General features: G+C 49.9%; 1 protein-coding gene across 1 annotated transcript in view; it reads right to left on the reverse strand.

Annotated features, from left to right (window-relative positions):
* LOC146855864 (extracellular calcium-sensing receptor-like) overlaps positions 1 to 19,442 on the reverse strand; it is an 83,140-nt gene that overhangs the window by 32,329 nt on the left and 31,369 nt on the right. The window contains exon 3 of the mRNA XM_085651183.1: positions 8,772 to 9,599. Coding sequence (XP_085507309.1) covers positions 8,772 to 9,599 — 828 coding nt within the window. The remainder of the gene's footprint in view (positions 1 to 8,771; positions 9,600 to 19,442) is intronic.

A 19,442-nucleotide genomic window follows, 5' to 3' on the forward strand; every position in this document is an offset into this window, starting at 1 on the left:
TCCACATAGCGTCTGTTGGACTTGGCCCTTTTTGCAGGGTCATTCCTGAACCTTTTGCCTTCCTCCTATATTTTTACTGACCTGTTGTTGGCTGTTTTATGACTCTGGCCACTTTACCACTGCTGACCAGTGCTAAAGTGCATATGCTCTCCCTATTGTAAATTAATGTATGAATTTGTGATTCCATGATTGGTTGGTTTGGTTTACCTGTCAGACCCTAGAACAGTGCACCAGGAGTGCCCAGGACTGGTAATCCAAATGCTGCTGGTGGGGTTGCAGCACTGGTTGTGCCACCCACAGAAGCAGCCTGTAAAAGTGTGTCTAAGGTCTGCCATTGCAGAGCCTGCGTGCAGTCTGGTATTGTCATGCTGACTGGGCAAGTGCACCCACTTGCCAGTCCCTAAACCTTCCCCTTTCTTCATATCAGACACCCCTATGGTAGGCCCAAGGGCAGGGTGCATTGTAAGTATAAGGTAAGACATGCCCTGGTGTGCGTGGCATGTTCTAATAGTGAATTACAGCCATTTTCGTTTTTCACTATTGCAAGGCTAGCTGTTCTCCATAGGCCAGAATGAGCAGTTTAATTATTAGATCTTATAATCCTAACTGACTCAAAGAACATGGTAGAAATTCGAATTTAGTATGCCTGAACTCAGAATGATAAAATACATCTTTTAGTAAAGTTGGTTTTAACATTCTGTGTTTGAAAATGCCACTTTTAGAAAGTTGGCATTTTCTTGTCTAACCATTCAAACCTGCCTCTGCTAGGCTGTGTATTCCTTGTCTGGAGTTTGAGTGACAGGGGCTGGGGAATTCCAGGGGGCTGGGAAATTCCCGGAGACAGGGTGAGTCAGTACAGGGCTGAATAGAGAGATCTCCATGTAGATGGCTGGGAGGAGCTGCACCTGGGACCTGAATAGGGCTGTGCTTTCCCTCCACAATGCTGGCTCCACCTCCTGTGGTGCGTTTGATGTCTCTGCCCTGCACTCTGAAAGGAAAGAAGGAGTCAGGTAAACAAAGTGCTCCAGGACTGACCAGAACCGGTTTGAACAAGGCAAAGGCTCCTCTGCCCTCAGAGGACAAAGGATTTTGGGGTATAAGTATTGGGACCCTGATCCCAAGAATTTAGATCACTTTGGGAAACAAGAAGAAACTCTGCTGAGGAGAGGAACCAAGAAGAAACTGAGGAGAGACTATCCCTGAAACTGGGGGATTGGCCTGCAGGGGTTGCCTACTGCCAAAGAGAGGAGAAAGGAACTGTGTGTGTACTTTTGCTCAACTTGTGAATGATCTCCAAGGGCTTGGAAAAGAGCTTGCCTCCTGCTGAAGTCTCAGGAACAACAGACTTCACCCCTCAGCTCCCCAGAGTTCTTTGGAAGTGCCTGCTGCTGTTCTTGGGCCTTCTGAGGGACTGCATGTCGCAAGGAGCTGGAAGCGCGACTCAAGAAGGAGAAGCGTGCCGCCATCAGAGCTGTTGTCGTCGCATCGCGTAAAGTGTGTCACCGCTGCAGCTGTCGCATCGAGCGGAAGCATCTCGCATCATCCAGGAAGTGTCTCGCAATGCCGAAGCATGTCGCCATCGCAGCCATCGTAGCTGACGCATTGCACCATATCAAGAGAAGAGTCTTGCATCGCGGAAGAACCGTGTCGCCATCGCAGCCATCGTAGTTGTCGCATTGCACCACATCAAGAAAAGTGCCTCGCATCCACGAAGAAGCGTGCCGCCATTGGAGCTGTTGTCGTCGCATCCCGTAAAGGGGTGTCGTCGCTGCAGCATCGCATCGAGCGGAAGCGTCTCGCAACATCAGAGAAGAGTGCCGCTGCCAAGGCCACTGTCGTCGCATCGCGTAAAGTGTGTCGCCGTGCTCTCCATGCCACTGGAATCAAGCTATCCTGGCTGAAGAGGGGTGAAACCCTGAAACCGGTCCTAGGATGCTTGTTTCCAGTGTAGGGAGGACCTGGCTTGGCAGTTCGGGCTGGACTGTTCCCATGAGGCACAGGGTCAAGACTGATTTGCATATGGCTGGGTTCAAAGTGGAATGGCATGGTGAGCAAAAAAAACGATGGATTTAGGCCCAGATCTCTGTACTGGGGTGAATGTATGACATTGTTCTGCATTCTGTCCATCAACTGTTGTTTTTGCTGCTGCAGCTGAAGCATCGAATCGAGTCTTCTCGCAACATCGGAGAAGCGTACCGCATCTGGAAGATCTTCACGTCTTTATTTCTTTGCACCAAAGACTTCATCACATCAATACCGTTGCAACACTTTCATTGCCCTGCGTGTCGCATCTAAGAGGTACATTGACTTAAAGTGTTGCATTTAAGAACTAAAGAGAACTAAGCAAAATTCTACCATCTAAAGTAACAGTATTGTGTATTTTTGTCATTTAATGGTCTTGTGGTAAATCTATATAAAGAATACTTATTTTCGATATTAAACCTGTGTGGTGTCCATTTGTAGTGTTGTCACTTGATTACTGTATGTGTTCACAAATGCTTTACACACTGCCTCTGAGATAAGCCTGTCTGCTCGTGCCAAGCTACCAAGGGGGTGAGCAGGGGTTATTATAGGAGTGTACCCCTTTACCCTGACTAGAGGCGAGGGTCCCTATTTGTCACAAGTGCATACCTGTGCCAACTAGAGACCCCCAAGTCTTACAGCGCCCAAAGGAGACGGAAAGCAGTGCGGCACTCCTAGGCCTTCCATATCCCCCACCAAGAACGGAGCTGCACCCGAGGCTTCCGGAAGAATCATGGCGCCTAAATAGAAGTGCTCTATAGCATGCGCCAACACTAAAAGTGTTGCCCCACCCGAAACAAAGAATGAGTACCTGCCCCCCTCAGACACAAGCTGAAGGGCTGGCAGCTGACTTATTTTTGGAAAACTGTATTAACACTGCCTTCAACAATATCTGACTCTGTAAATATTTTGCTATAGAAAGAGGCCACCGAGCCTTCCGGCCCCCACCGAGCCCGAGATCACTGCGTAGAGCCCTGATAGCGTGCCTGCTCAACTACAGAGACAGAGACAAAATATTGCAGCATATCCGTGCTAATGGTCCACTACATTACAAATATCGCACCATTCAAATATATCCTGATTGCACCAGAAAAGTGCAGAACCTCCGAAATGGATTGCTAGGAGTCAAATTATGCCTGCGGGACCATAACATTAAAAATAGCCTGATATTCCCAATACAATATGGTGATGGGGTCCATTTTCATGAAACAAGTCAAGATGTAATAGACTGGATGTACTCGATAGGTCTGGCGGGACCAGACCAGAACCAAGGATGCCGAGAGCAGTAGAAACAGCACAGATGACAGCGAGGTCAGCGCAGAGATGCAGAAGAGCGAAGACCCACTCCACATACAGGAGGCATCCTGGTTGGAGCAGATGAAACTTTAAAGAAGCAAAAGGTAATGATACCGCTACAGAATCTTTATTCCCCCATGTGCTTGGTAAAATAGACTCAATCTCAGACTGAAGAAACCCCAGAAGACTAAGGGAGCTTCCCCGAAGTGTATATCTGCTGCAGGTGGGGTCTGGGGACAATAAGAGATTGCATTCAAACTTGTAAGTAGTTGAGAACGGGGGAACATAACAAACAGAGACTGGGTGGACTGATAACATCTGTGGCATAGGTGGGAGGGATGGGGGAGGTGTGTGTAGACGGGAAAAGTTGTCACGCGGGGTTTGAACTCAATAGGACACTCCAGCTGCTGTGCACATGAGGTGCCTTGCTGAGCCCTAGCGGTCCTGCGAGGAAGCACAGTAACAGGCGGTCTGGTCACCCAGTAGAGTACCCAGTAGAGTACTTAATTGGATTAGGTGCAGATCAATCTTTCATATTGAAATAATATGGGCAAGGTAATCAGGAGGGGGGAGATAGGATTGGGGCAGAGTCACCGGTCCTTAGGCCATTAGTTGAGCTATGGGAGTGGGAACTACTGCCTGTGAGAGGGGACAGGGAGTAGTTGGGGATGTTACAGCTATAATAAGTTAAAAACCAGCGGCCAAAAAAGGTGTTCTGCCAAGCAGAGAAAGAGGTACAGAGATGTCGCAGTCAGGCCCAGCACTAGACAAGAACCCACTTTGAGATTCCGAGAGAAACCTCAGGATGATTCAGTGACATGAAAGGTAACAAACATAAATACAAGTTTAAAACATGGAATGTCCGAGGGCTTAACAATTTTATAAAACGCAACCACATAGTAGCCTATTTAAAAAGGTATGGCGTCTCGACTACATCTCTGCAGGAAATGCACCTATGGGGCGATAGCCTTAAATACGTCCAACGACGCTGGAGGGGTCAGATTTACGCAATGTCCTATTCAGGGTATGCCAGGGATGCACAGATCTGAGAGGCTCCTGGTGTCCCCTTTAAAAAGGAAAGGACCAGCCTGGACCCGAATAGGAGATATGTAGTGGTAGAAGGTACTTTAAATGGACATAGTATGTCCCAGCTCAACTAGTGACGATGGGAACTTCCTGGGATCAACTCTTAGACAGGCCCACCTTTCACCTGACATAGAACTTATAATTGCACAGGACTACATCTGTGCTTTTGACGGAACACTGGGTAAGCTCCCACCGAGGCCAGATGCCAAACCGAAGACAAGAGAGACCATGCTCCAGATGCAAATTAATTATGACCTTATAGACATATGGTGACACCGAAACCCACACCAAAAAGCCTATTCTTGTCACACCCCCAGCGACGAACACACATAGTCGATTAGATTGCCTTTTTATACAGACAGAGGCCATATACAGAGTGATAGAAGTGCAATACATGGCCCAGTATCTTTATGATCACTCCCCACTATTAATTGAGTACGCATTGTGTAGACCCCTATCTAAAATAGCATTATGGAGGATAAATGTTGAAGCACTCACAGATCTGGTCTATAAGGCCACAATAGAAACTCAATTGAAAGGATACATTGATACAAATTGGAAGACAGCTGGCACTAGGGCAGTAGAATGCGATGCGATAAAGTTGGTACTCAGAGGAGTATGCATGTCAACAGAGGCGGGGGTTAAAAAAGTGATAGAACGAGGCCTACAGAGCCAAGAGCGAGACCTAGCCACACTAGAAGCAGCATTCCCCTCGAATGTAGAGACAAAAGGTCGGGGAACTGTGGGATAGGATAGACAAATATAATAGAAATAAAAGTAGAAGACAATGGTACACAGAGGGGGATAGGTCTGGTCATCTACTGGCACGGCAAATTAAAATGGGTATACAACCCAAACCAATACTGGCAATATTGGACAGACAAAACGAACTGGGCTATACACAGCACGAAATTAATGCAGTATTTGCAGCACATCTAAATAAAGTATACACAGAGACCCAAAATCCTGCACACACCCTGAACATAGAAACATACCTGGACGGTTTTTTAACACCTAGTTTGGACCCTGAAGCCCAGGAGGCCCTTGGTGCACCACTGACCAAGACAGAATTAAAGAATGCGATCGCACACATGAAAACAACTAAGTCGCCCGACAAGGACGGCCTTACGGCAGCATTTATTAGGCAAGATCTGGGTCTGGTTGTAGATAGAATGCTAGAAGTACCTGTAGAGGCATCAGAGAGGAAAGAGTTATGCGGGAATCGCTCATAGTGGTAGTTCCTAAGCCTGGGAAGGACCCGACACTACCAACTCATATAGACCAATATCTATTGAACGTAGATTTGAAACTGATAAGTCATGTTCTTGTGAATAAATTGCTACCATATCTCCCTCAACTCATACACAACGATCAGTCTGGATTTATACGCCGCAGAAATACCCTAAGGAATATCCGTCGACTAGCACATGTTATGCAGACTCTGGACGTGGATTCAGGGGACAGCTCTCTAGCCTCTCTAGACATCGAGCAAGCGTTCGACTCGGTTAGATGTGAATGTATCTGGCTAGTACTTCACAAAATGGGCCTGGGTCCTCAATTCATCAAATGGGTAAATCTATTACATACAAAGCCAATGGCTTATGTTTCGGAATGTTTGAGGCTTCACAGAGGGACGCTGCAAGGCTGTTCGCTCTCACCATTGATATTTGCCATAGCAATGGAGCCCCTGGCATGCCATTTGAGATCAGTACTGAAGGGACATGAAATAAAAATTAGGCAGACGGAACATGTAGTGTCACTCTATGGGGACGAAGCTTTAGTGTATCTAAGCCACCCGATGCATTCCACCTCAATTTTAATCCATGCCCAGGAAAGATTTGGGGAAGCCTTGGGCCTGCGAAGCAGTAAATCCAAATCGCAACTTTACACAATGGGGCGACTCAAGTGTAGGGAGGCATCCCAGCTCCCACAGTTAGAGCTCCCTTGGGAACTAGAAACCGTCAGATACCTAGGAATAGACATTACCAGAGAGAAAGATTGTTTCAATAAACTGAATATGGGAAGGATAGTCAAGGGATTACACAGCAGTGTACAATTTTGGAACAAACTATAACTGTCCCTGATGGGCAAGGTAGCCCGGATTAAAATGATGGCACTACCTAGATGCCTTTATGTTAAGCAGGGGACCGTCTATGAAATTCCGCGTAAAGTATTGAAGGAATTGGATGTTCTACTAACACAGCTGTTGTGGAATGGGAAGCGCTGCAGAGTAGTACTAGAGGTAATGAAACGGCAGTGGGATAGAGGAAGGTTAGAAATCCTAGACCTGTACTACATGGCGTCACAGCTACAGCACGCAATATCATGGCTAGACACAGGCCCTTCCTGGGAGAGAACCCTACTCACAGGTACCTATGGCAGACAGCAACTGGGAACCCTGCTTATGAAAGGAAGGGGAATACAGGAAGCATATCCTCCTTTGATACGGCTAATGGCCAGGCAATGGGACAAGATGGTAAAAATGATCGTTAAGAGAGGGCCCTATGCACCAGATGCAGATATACGGATCATACCACAGTTTGCCCAGGTAGCGCAGGCAATGGCGTTTGAGAAATGGAAAGACGGGGCCGCCTGATATTGTTAGACCTATATCCAGTAAGCAGGTTCATAATTTACCAGGACGCAGTGGAAAATTTCAGTTAGGCGATGGACAATTCTTACAGTACACAAAGATAGCAGCCACGGCCGGACAGCTATGGTCGACATTCCATGAAGCCCCAGAACACTCACAAACGTTAATCACTATGATCACAATAGCTGGGGGCATAAATGATTAATCCACTTATATAGAACATTAAGGGAGGATAAACGAGGCAAGCCCCTTAAGATAGAAGAGAGGTGGCAAGATGCCAGCGACCAACCGCTGACACCGTAAGATTGGTAAAAAATACATGAGGAAGCCCATAAAATGTCGATATGTCCCAGGTTCTAGCAGATTCAATACAATATTGTACATAGGACGTACCTCTCCCCAAGGCGACTGGACACTATAAATGCAACACAAGACCGACTATGTCCCAGGTGTCAGTACACACAGGCTGATTTTGTACATATGGTATGGCAGTGTCCCAAAATGTAATGATGTTGGACTGAAATAATAGATCAACTTAGCATGGTGACAGGATGGAAGGTAGTCCTTGAGATACGGAGTTTTCTTTTGGGAATGATACCCAGAAATCCAAAATGTAAGACTAGCAGACGGTTTCTGATACTAGGACTCACGATAGCCAAGACACAAATAGCAATACACTGGTTAACCTAGCAGGGCCCAACTTAAGATAAGTGGAGGACCGACCTTAAGGAATGGGCAATGGCAGAGGAGGAACACATGGGGAAAACTAGATGGGACGAGAAGTTACCGGAGCTGCTGAAAGCTTGGAGAATGATGATTCAAGAGGTGGTAGGACTAACCTCACCCACACAACAAGTTCTACTTGAGGGGGAGCATCAGGGAACGGACTATAGCCAAAGACGGGAAGTGCAAACTAGTGATAATTAGTAGGACACCTAATGTACATAACATAAAATTGAACGTCGGAAGCTGGTATGGGGGAGAGGGGAGTTGGGAGTTTGAATTCATGTTCTCTACAGTTATGGAGTGCAACCGGAAGAGTGGCCTTAATTACGTAGCAAAAAGATAATTGAGCTGTGACAGATGAGGTAAAGAATTCAATAGCCTGTACATGACTGTAAGAGAATGTTGTTTATTAAATCAAAACAACAAAGACATTTTAAAAAACAGTATGGGTTCTTTATAAAAAGCCTGTTCAAGTGTAAGAATTCCTAGGTGTATGAGCGAGTGGGCCTTTACATTATTTCTACAATATGAGCTTGAAACTTACAGGTGGTCTTATTTGTGAAATTCCCCATTCCTTTTGTACCTGACACCTTCCTTTAACAAACTCTGCCCACCAGTGCCTTTTCCATCTCTTACCTAATTGTTCATCTTAACATTGGATGTGAGTTTTTCCCTCTGCACCTCTTATAAATAGGTTGTTAGTTCCCCATTATGTTCAAAACCTGGTGGATTTCTCGTCTACCGAACTATAAGTGCCATAGGCTACAATGCACTTGTAATACAGCACACGGGACATCCATCACTTTGGTGACAAGGTACCCATCTGCTAAACTCTAAATAAGGCTCTTGAAATCATTTTCCCATCTGCCTCCTTCCACCAAATGTACCACTTTTCCTTACATTATCGTTTGCATTGGATTAGTTGTTATCAGAAACTTTGCCTTTCCTACTGACCTGAACATATAAATAGTAGGGTACACATTTGGTTACACTTTGTTTCCTCTTTGCACAGCCAGTTAAAACGAAGTGAAGTAGGTATATCTCTCACCTGCCAAGGCTGCAGATCCTGAAGTCCAGCGCATTCATTGTCTTGAAGGTCACAAGACAGTAGATTATGGATGGCGTGGGCAAACACGTACACAGCATTGTATGCTGTATAGCTGAACCTTAGATTGTTTACATCATAAACTGAACTTTGTAGAGTCTCCAGCTGCTCATGTCCTGTGCAGAGAAGTGCTCCACTGTTATTCCTATCATATGTAGCATTTGTTTGGGTCACACCATCAGCCCACTTGCACCTGAAAACATGCTCCCAGAATGGCTTGATAAAAATGTCCTCAGAAGGCGTCAAAGGTTGATTTCGATTCTGATATTCCTTGAAAAGTGGGAGGGCTTTTGCACGGATTCCAACTCCTATTGTTCCATTTAACAAGTTCCAGAGGTCATGTCTGAAGAACAGAGGAGAACCAATCAGACTGGGGCTGGCAATCCATATCGTTCCGGTCACCTCCTGAACAACCAGCTCCTCCATGATTGGGATGACCTCCGGGGCGAAGGCGTATACAATGATAACTTTTACTTTTGACTCTATGATGGTCTCAATGATCCTCAGGATTTTGCTTCTGGTCATATCGGGCCTGAGAGTTTCTAGGAAAGCCACACAAACACCGCTGAGGGAAAATTCTTTCTTCAGCTCTTGGATCCCATGCAGACCATAATCAGTGTATGAACCCAGGATCCCGACCCATGTCCAACCGAAGTGGACCACAAGCTGTGCTAGTACATAGGGCACTTGCTCAGCACTTGGGTTGGTGCGTACAAATGAAGGAAATTGAATTTTATCACTCAGGAGTGGAAGTCCAGAGCCGTAACTGATCTACAAGATTAAAAGTGTAAGTTTAAATTCAATATCAAACTTTCGCCCTGTCCTCTATCAATATAGGCAGTGAAAAATATGGTGAACCACTTTTCATAAATGACAAGGGATATCTTCCATATGGCATAAATATGTTTCATTATTATATAATTACTGGTTCTTGCAAACACGAGTTGTGAATGAAATAATAATATCATGTTGCAGGTAGACAAGGTGTTGTGACTTAAAGGAAACCTAACTTTTGCATGTTAAATAATCTTAGTGATCTAGGCAGTGGTTCCCAGACACACTCAGCAAGGCGTTTGTAGTGGTGAGTGAAGGCTGCGTGAGGTATTACCTGCAGATCTCCACGTCAAGAGATTTCTCAGAGGCCACTCCACCCTTCTACGTTGTAACAGGCCTAACTTGATAGTGAACACATCCTCGAAAAGAGGAATGTCCTTTGCCTCAAATATTTATCTTTTATTAGACTGCCATGCCTAAAAGAAGCAAAACAAGCATGAGCAAAGCAGAGAGGTCTGGCCTGCATTTTGATTCATGACTAAAACATAAAAAACCTGCTGCCATGAAAAAATAATAAAAAATGGTTCCTTTCAGTATACAATACGTCTATGAGATGAAAAACTTAATGTGTGTTGCTTTGTTATTAAAGACAAGCACAACTCATTCTGTAAGCACTGCACTGACGTGAACAGCTTTTAATTGAATGCAACAACAAGCTATTGTGTTCATTTAATGCATAGCTGCAGCTAATGTATTTACTGGGCAAACATATCTCTGTAGATCTATGGCAATAAATGGTTTTTACTCTATGTTTGCCCTTCACACTGAAAATGTGTCCCTGTTATTTCTGCATATAGCTGGAGCTAACACCTTTATCTAGGATGTATACTGGAGTCCTTCCCAGTATATACTCTCAGGCTGTAAAAGTAACAACTGAAGCCGACACATAACATGTACCGCTAGATGTCATAATAAGCTTTTTTGCTTTGAATATACTGCTTCAGTAGAAGCCTCCTGTTATATAGGATCAGCGACCCCACGGCCGCTACATTATTGCAAGGAATGAATATGTCTGGAATCGTGGTAGACAAATGTTCCTCAAGAGGCTGCGTTTTGAACAACAGGTCATGGACTGGATAGTCCTGGGGCAAAAGTGAAGATTTATTAACGAAATACAGCATAAGCTGCAGAATAAAAAATACACACTGCTCATCACCACTACTCAGCTGGATGTTGCCTAAACCTCGCTTAGGAGAACCATGAGACCGCACTGTGGATGTGTGCACTTTTTTCCATGAGGAGAGCAAAGGCTAGAATTTTTCCAACTCACCAAGTGAAATGGGAGTGCACAGGTGTGCCTTCTAATGAGAAACCCATGTTGTATCTACTTATAACCTGGATTGGGCTACACAGCCACTGTTTCTCAGCTGCACAGGTTGTACTTGCAAAGGGACATCATAACTGCAATGGACATGTACTTCAGAATGACTGGAAGAGGAGTTATCATCGAATAGTAGGCCATCAGGGACAGACAGGCCTATTATTTCGCCCCGCATTTTCCCAGTGGTTTGGAGCCCTTGGAGACTGATTTTGAAGTCCAGTGTCACTCCAAGTACCTTTGTCTCTTTCCTCAGCTCCCCAAGGGTAGTAGCAGTAGTTATTAGGAAGGTCAAGTGAGACAGGCAAAGAGAGGGGGAGAGGAGGAAGATAGGGAGACAGTGATTAGAGAGGAAGAACAGGGAGAGGAGAGAAGAAGAGCAGGAGAATGGATGGATGGAAAAAGAGTGCCTCTTTTGGTTCCCCAGTCCGACCGTGTACACCACTTACTGCAACATCACTTCCAGAATCTGATCAATGACCCTCTCCTTCAGATGCAATCTCTGTATCAGAGCCTGCCTCAGAGCTGTCTTCCATTACTTGAGTTGGATCCTAGATAGCAGTCATCAACAGTGGATGCCATCCATGTCAAAAATCTAAAGCTTTTTTCCTCAAATACTATATCCTAGTTAGAAAGTGAAGTACTCGGGGGAGGAGCCTAGCGCGCAACCAAGATGGCCGCGTAGGTGCGAGGCTCCCGAGGACCTCCGCGACCTCCTGCATAAATCCTGACTATATCCTGTCCTAGATGAGGGGACTGTGTTCGTGAGACCGAGCTGAGGTGCCACCCGTTTTCCGTTTCCAGATCGGACCTCGGACACCGGCGGGAGCATCGATTGCAGTTTGCGGCCTTCTCCACGCCGGCCCCCCGGATTGGAGTTGTGGGGCGATCCGGAGACAAAGTGAACAGCAGCGGCGGGCGAGGCTGGGCGATTCGCGTACCCCGCACTTTCACTTTCGCTTTCGCGCCCTCCTTGCTGCCAAGCGAGGTAGGGTCGCGAGGCGGCGTGCGGTGGTGTGACTTCATTGGGGTGCCCTGCCGGCCCGCCAGCTGTGATCCGCCCTTCGGAGCTGTGGTCGCCCTCCCTCGGAGCCCGTGAACCGGTCTGTCAGCCCTTTTCAAGGAGATTGGCACGATTTGGGGACTGGAGCCATGTCCACGAAACAAGATGGTGACCGGGCAAAGGTGAAATCGACCCGCCGTGGCGCAGCCCCTCAGTCTAACAACATGGACCGCTACACCCTCCAGAAGGGATCTCCAGAGGCGCCGCGTAGGTCCCCTGTTGGCCCGACTGATGCCCCTGCTTTGCCCGCGGATCTGACCCTCCGGGACGTCATGGGCGCCATCGCCGAGATGAAGGCCTCAGTGGACCAGCGCTTTGACACTCTGGCGCAAAAGATTGACTCGTTCCTCGTGGATGTGGGCCTGGTGAGGGCCGATCTGTCCAAGACGAATGACCGGGTCGACTCTTTGGCCCACACCACCTCGGGCCTCACAACGGACGTGGCGGCCCTCCAAAAGGAGGTGCGCCGACTGGGCCAGGCGAGCGCCCTGATGGATCGTCGACTGGAAGATTCCGAGGGTCGGGCCCGGAGGAACAATGTTCGCATTGTCGGGGTGCCGGAGGGACGTGAGGAGGAGGCGGCGGATCTGTTTGTGGAGGACCTGATCCTCACCCGTCTCCAGCCCCGGGGGCTGAGTAAACTCTTCGCAGTGGAACGTGCTCACAGGGTCCCCGGAGGGAGACCTAAGATCGGAGCCCCTCCGAGGCCTCTCATTGCCCGGATCTTCAACTTTCGGGACAGAGACGCTATCCTGCAGACTTCTAGGCAACAAGGACCAGTCAGACTCGACAATATGGACGTAAACTTCTATCCTGATTTTACTTCGGCGGTCCAGAAGCAGAGACTGAGTTTTCTCGGAGTCAAACGTCGCCTACGGGACCTGGACCTCAAGTACGCGATGCTTTTTCCAGCGAAGTTGAGGGTAGAGGTGGATGGCCGCACACACTTTTTTGATCGTCCCGAGGCGGCCGGGGACTGGTTGGACACTTTGCCCGGGGACCGGGGCCGGGGGGGTGGGGGGGGCGCGGTTGGTGGGGAGGGCTTGCCGGATCAGGACTGAGGGACTAATAGTAGGCCTTGCTCTGGACAACATTATTGTCATCATTGACTGATTGTGTAAGTTCCCCTCCCGTGGAGGTCGTACGGGGTCTCTTGGGGGCTTTCCCTCCTCCTCTGGGGGACTAGTTAGTGTTTCCATCTATGGGGCGACAGGCACACTGCACTTTGGGGGGGCTGTTCGGGCTCATGCAGGGGTGCAGGGAGGGGGGAGTTCTGTTGGGACGGGTGGGTTGGGGTGGGGTGTTGTTCGTTTTTACCGCAAGGCAAACCCTTTACTGTATGGGTGTTTTTGAGGTGCTCTCGGGGGGACGAGTGATGGCTTCTGTATGCGATGGGGGGTAGGGACTTGACTTTGTTGTCTTGGAACGTTAATGGACTGGGGGATAGGATTAAGCGAGGTGTTGTCCTGCAGTATCTGAAACGAATTTCGCCAGATGTGGTCTTTCTGCAGGAGACACACCTTATTGGTAATTCCTTTTGTGCCATGAATCGGCGTGGCTATCGCTTGGTGGCCCACTCGGGCTTCACGTCGGGCTCACGGGGGGTGGGCATCATGGTGAAGAACTCGCTCCCGCTGGAAATAGATGAGGTGCGCCATGATGAGAGGGGGCGCTACACTGCCTTGGTGGGGAGAATGGAGGGCAAAGTGGTTGTCTTTGTTTCAGTGTATGTCCCACCGGGGCTACAGTCTACCACTTTTGCGGACCTGGGGCGCCTCCTCCTTGACCTTCCGGGGGGGCTTCTGGTGGTTGGGGGGGATTTCAATGCGGTGGTTTCTGGGACTATGGATCGTCACCCCCCTAGGGACCTCCCCCGGGCGCAGGCGTGGCTGTCCGGCCTTTTAGATACATTGGGATTGGTGGACTGCTGGCGCTTAAAACATCCCACGCAGCTGCAATACACCTTCCATTCGGGTGCCCATGGTAGCCTCTTGCGGCTTGATCATATCCTTGTCCCTGCGGCCTATGCTGGGAGGGTGGGAGAGGTGCGCCATCTGGCGCGGGGTATTTCAGATCACTCCCCGCTCCTGTTGCACTTTGGTGTCCTCCCGAGGGGGGAGGGCAGGGTAGCCCCAATCAATGCCTGGTATCTGCGCGACCCCACTATTCGCGCTGACCTGATCAAATCCTTGCAGCGGTATTTCGAGGAGAATGTGGGGTCTGTCCCTTCGGCTATCTCCCTTTGGGAGGCCTTCAAGGCAGTTATTAGGGGGGAGGCCCTCTCCTTCAAATCCCATGCCCGGAGGCGCGAGCAGGAGGAGGTGACCCGAGTGGAGGCCGAAATTACTGAACTAGAGGGTGATTTGGGGAGTGGGGTGATGGATGCTGCACTGCATGTTCTACACCTTAAGCAAGCGGCCTATAGGGCCCTCGTCACGGAGGCAGCCAGGGGCCTCAGTAGAGAGCAACAGGGGCGACTGTATGATGTGGGTGATAAGGCTGGTAAATTGATTGCGTGGTTGGATAAAAAGGAGAGAGCGAGTCGTGTGGTTCCGCTGATTGAGAGGATGGATGGTGTACGTGTCACCGAGCCAGAAGACATTGTCTCTTGCTTTGCGGATTATTTCCGCGAGGTGTATTCCCCGGTCTCTCCCTGCTCGGAGGCGGATTCTCATGCCCTGCTTCGAGATATGGCGCTGCCCTCCATTTCGGTGGAGGACAGGGAGTCGTTGGATGCTGCTCCTACCTCGGACGAAATTGCCCTCGCTATACGCTCGGTTGCATCTGGCAAGGCCATGGGCCCGAACGGCATCCCTATCGAGTTGTATAAGCTGCGACCGGACGTACTGGCACCCCACCTCCGCGCGATGTTCCTTGCGGCCCACTCGCGGGGCTCCCTCCCGCCGGACCAACGTCTGGCTACAATCGTGGTGATCCACAAGGAGGGGAAACCCCGAGACCGGGTTACCTCCTATCGGCCTATCTCGCTCTTGAATGCGGAGCCCAAAATCCTTGCCAAGGTGCTTGCCAACCGGCTGGTCGGCGTGGTGGGCGATTTGGTCCACCAAGACCAGTCTGGCTTTATCCCCCATCGCAACACGGCCCTCAATCTGCGGCGCTTGCACGGGGTGCTCGCGCGTGTTCCGTTTGTGCGGGAGCCGGCCATCTTGGCGTCCTTAGACGCCACCATGGCGTTTGACACGCTCGAATGGCCATACATTTGGGCGATGCTGGCGAAATTTGGTTTTGGACCGGGATTCATCAGCTGGGTCAAATTGTTGTACTCGGGCCCGTTAGCGCAGGTGGTAGTGAATGGGCGAGTCTCGGCCCCGTTCGCGCTGGGACGGGGCACGCGACAGGGTTGCCCCTTGTCGCCGCTCCTGTTTGCATTGGCCTTGGAACCCCTGGCGGAGTGGCTGCGGTGGCACCCTTCCATCCGTGGTCTCCGTTGGACCCCCGAGTATGAGGACCGCGAGTCCCTCTACGCTGACGATATCCTTTTGTACCTAGCCTCCCCGCGCAAATCACTGATTGTCCTGGTTGATGTCCTGCGCTCCTTTGGCCGTAACTCAGGCCTCGTCATCAACTGGGCTAAATCATGTGTCTATGTGCTTTCCGGGGAGGCTCCCGTCCTCCCGCGGGGATGTCCGATCCAGATTGCCTCGCAGGGGTTTCGGTACCTGGGTGTCTATATCACGCTGGACCCGGCGGCCCGCTACGAGCGAAACTTGCTTCCCCCCCTCCAGCGCTTGAAGGAGGACGTCGGGCGCTGGCGGCACCTGCCGCTTTCACCGCTCGGCCGGGCGGCATTGTTTAAGATGATGTCGTTGCCGCGCTTCCTGTACGCTCTCCAGAACACTATGGACCTAGTCCCGGCGCGCTACTTCCGTGAGGTGGAGAGTCTACAGCGCCGCCTGTTCTGGGACGGGAGGCCGCGTATAGCCCTGGCGAAGTTGACGCTCCCGTGGTATGACGGGGGGATTGCCCTCCCGGACATTAAGCGGTATTACTGGGCCTCCCAGCTAGCTGCAATTAATCACGGCCTCTATGGGCCCGCCTTGAACCCGGCATTTGAAATGGACAAGATGCTCCTGCCCGGTGGCGACTACAATCGAGCACTCTACTCTGGCGCGCCGGATCCCCGCTTGACGGGGCCCACGCGTGTCATGGTGCGGGTGTGGCACGCGGCCAATGCAGCTATGGGGTGGAAGGACCGTTTGACCCGGGCGTCGCCGTTGTATGCGCCTCAACGGTTGGGCTCCCTGTGGACCTCGAAGGGCTTCGAGAAGTGGGACACGATTGGCATCAGTAAAGTGGGGGACCTCTGGACGAGAGGGGTATTTAAAACATTCGAGACGCTGCAGACGGAGTTTCAGCTGCAGGGCAGTGAATACTTTCGGTACTTGCAGGTCCGCCATGCGCTGGGCTCCGTCTTCCCAGACGCCGCCTCCATCCCGGAGTCTTCCCCCCTGGAGGATAGAGTGCTGGATGGCCACGTTCCGGATAGCACGATCTCCCTCATTTACAAAAAATTGATTAATGACCGCTCGGGCCTGCTGACCGGCCTCCGTCAGGCTTGGGTTGCCGACGGGCTGGAGTTGGACGACGAAGACTGGATTTCCGCGGTGGCCTCTCCGAAGGAGGTGGCCATACCGGCTCGCCTTCGCTTCGTCCAGCTTAAGATACTCCACCGGGTTTACATGACGGGGCCAAGGCTTCTGCGTATGGGTTATGCTGAGGATGGATTGTGTAAGCGTGGGTGTGGTGCTTTGGCGACTTTTTTGCATATTTTGTGGGAATGCTCGAAGGTGGAGCGATTCTGGCGTGGTGTGCATGAGGTCCTGCGTCTGGTTACGCATGTCGCACTGTTGCCTGAAGCGAGGAGATGCTTGCTGAATGTGTGGGAACCAACTGATTACTCGGTTCCGCAGACGCGATGGGTGACTCTGGGATATATGATAGCTAAGTGTTGGAAACGGCCCTTTTTGCAGGGTTATCCCCAAACTTTTTGCTTCTTCCTCCTTTATTTTTTCTGACCCGTGGTTGTTGGCAATAGGACTCTGGGCACTTTACCACTGCTGATCAGTGCTAAAGTGCATATGCTCTCTGTATAAATTGTGTTGATTGGTTATCCATGATTGGTATATTTGTTTCACCTGTTAGCCCCTAGTAAAGTGCACTGCGTGTGCCAGGGCTGGTGATTCAAATGCTACTAGTGGGCTGCAGCACTGATTGTGCCACCCACAGGAGTAGCGCTAAAATGATGTCTTAGGCCTGCTTGCAGTGCCTATGTGCTGTCCAGGACTGCCATGTCGACCTGGCCAGTGCACCCACTGACCAGGCCTTATCCTTCCCTTTCTGTACATGTCAGGCATCCCTATGGTGGCCCTAGGTACCCCCCTGGGCTGGGTGCAGTGTATCTGAAAGGTAGGGCATGTACTGAGGTGTGTAACATGCCCTGGTAGTGAATTACAGCCATTTTCGTTTTTCACTGCTGAGAGGCTATCTTGCCCATAGGATAGAATGGGGAAGGCTGTTTACATGCCTATCTTCCCATAAGGGCAAGATAGCAAATCCAAGTTTGGTATCTCTGTGTTCAGAATTTAACTATACATCTTTTTAGCAAGATGGTTTTTTAAATTCACTGTGTGAGAATAGCACTTTTTAGAAAGTAGCTATTCTCCTGTTTAACATTCCTGTGTGCCTGTGTGCTGGTTGGCTGACTGGTGTCAGGTGATGTGCTAGGTGGCTCCAGGAGCCTGGATGAGTCAGCAGCAGGGTGAATAGGGAGATCTGCTTTAGATGGGTGGGAGGAGTAGTCCCTGGGTCTGAATAGGGCTGCCCCTGACAAACACAAAGCTGGCTCCACCCCCTGCTGGCCAGGCTGAGGACTCTGCCTCTGCTGGCACAAAGAAGGCTCCACCTCCTACTGAGCGTCTAACGACCCTGCCCCTCACTCTGAAAGGAACCAGGTGCTCCAGAGCAGAGCACACCCAGGAACCGGTTTGAGCAGGGGAATCCCCCCACTGAAACACAAGAGACAAAGACTTGGAGGGGTATAAGAAGAGGACCCCAGACACCTAAAACTTTAGATCACTTTGGAACTAAGAAGAAACCTCTGCCAAGGAGAAAGCTGGAAGAAACTGAAGAGGAGAAGACTGCCTGCTTGCTGTTTTGCTTTGCTGCCAAGGAGAGGGGAAGGACTTTGCTGTGTCCCCTTCTTTTGATTCTGATCTCCAAGGGCCTGAGAAGAGCTGGCTCCCTGTTAAGAAGTCCCAGGAACAAAAGGACTTCACCACCAGCTCCCCTGGAACTCTGCTGAGAGAGTTCTGACCTGCCTTGGAGTGCTTGCCCAGTCTTGGGGCTTCAGGAGGTCGTTTTGCTGTGTTGAGGGAGCTGGGAAGCAGAAGCGTGAACAAGAGTGACTGGTACCCAACGCATCATCCGATTGCGTGTCGCAAGACGAGAGTGCGTGGAAAATTTCATCGCGGCACCATCGCAACACGCAGGGTCTCCGCATCGCCGAGTGCGTCGAGCATCGTCCCGAAGCGTGAAGCTTCCTGCCATTGCGAGGGTTGTCGCAGAACCAGTTTGCGGTCCGCACCACTGCCGGTGCGTGGAAAGTCTCCAATCGCTGCGTGCGTCGACGCAGAGTCCCGTTCCGTGGCGCATCGAGAGTTGCGGCGCCGGAAGGCAACGCTGCGCCACGCATCGCACCACATCGAAGAGTGTCGCATCGAACCTGTGCGTGAAGCTTCCCCCTAAGAAACCTACGCAACGAAAGCCAAAGGTATCGCATCCTCCCCCTACAGATCGGAGCCGGCGCATCCACCTCTGCTGCGTGAAGCAGGGCTGCTGCAAAGCCTCCCCAGGATCTCAGGAGCATCGCATCGCCTTTGCCATCTTCCTTGTTATAGCTTTTGGGAACCTTATCGCAACTACAGGTACTGTTGGGCACGAGAGTGTCGCATTTTGTGCATTGAGAGTCGCACTGTGCAGGACACTGATTTTGACATCCTGGAGTACTTTCTGCAAACTCTTGAACTATCTTTAAAGTAACCTTTTGAAGTATATGTTGGTTTGTCTGTAGTATTTGGTCTTGTGAAGTTTTTAGTAAAGATACCTTATTTTTCTAAAACTGGTGTGGAGTAAATCTGTGGTGTTTTCACTGTGTTACTGTGAGTGTTGGTACAAATACTTTACACATTGCCTTTGATAGCCTAGACTGCTCAGGCCAAGCTACCTAGAGGGTGAGCAGGGGTTATCTTAACAGTGTATCCCCCTTTCCCTGACTAGAAGCAAGGGTCCCTACTTGGACAGTGGTACCTACCCTGCCAACTAGAGACCCCCAGATCTAACATTGGTGGTCAGCGGTGAGGATTGAACTTGTATTTGTACT

Source organism: Triturus cristatus, chromosome 4_1 (genome assembly GCF_964204655.1).
Source record: "Triturus cristatus chromosome 4_1, aTriCri1.1, whole genome shotgun sequence".
Lineage (NCBI taxonomy): Eukaryota > Metazoa > Chordata > Amphibia > Caudata > Salamandridae > Triturus > Triturus cristatus.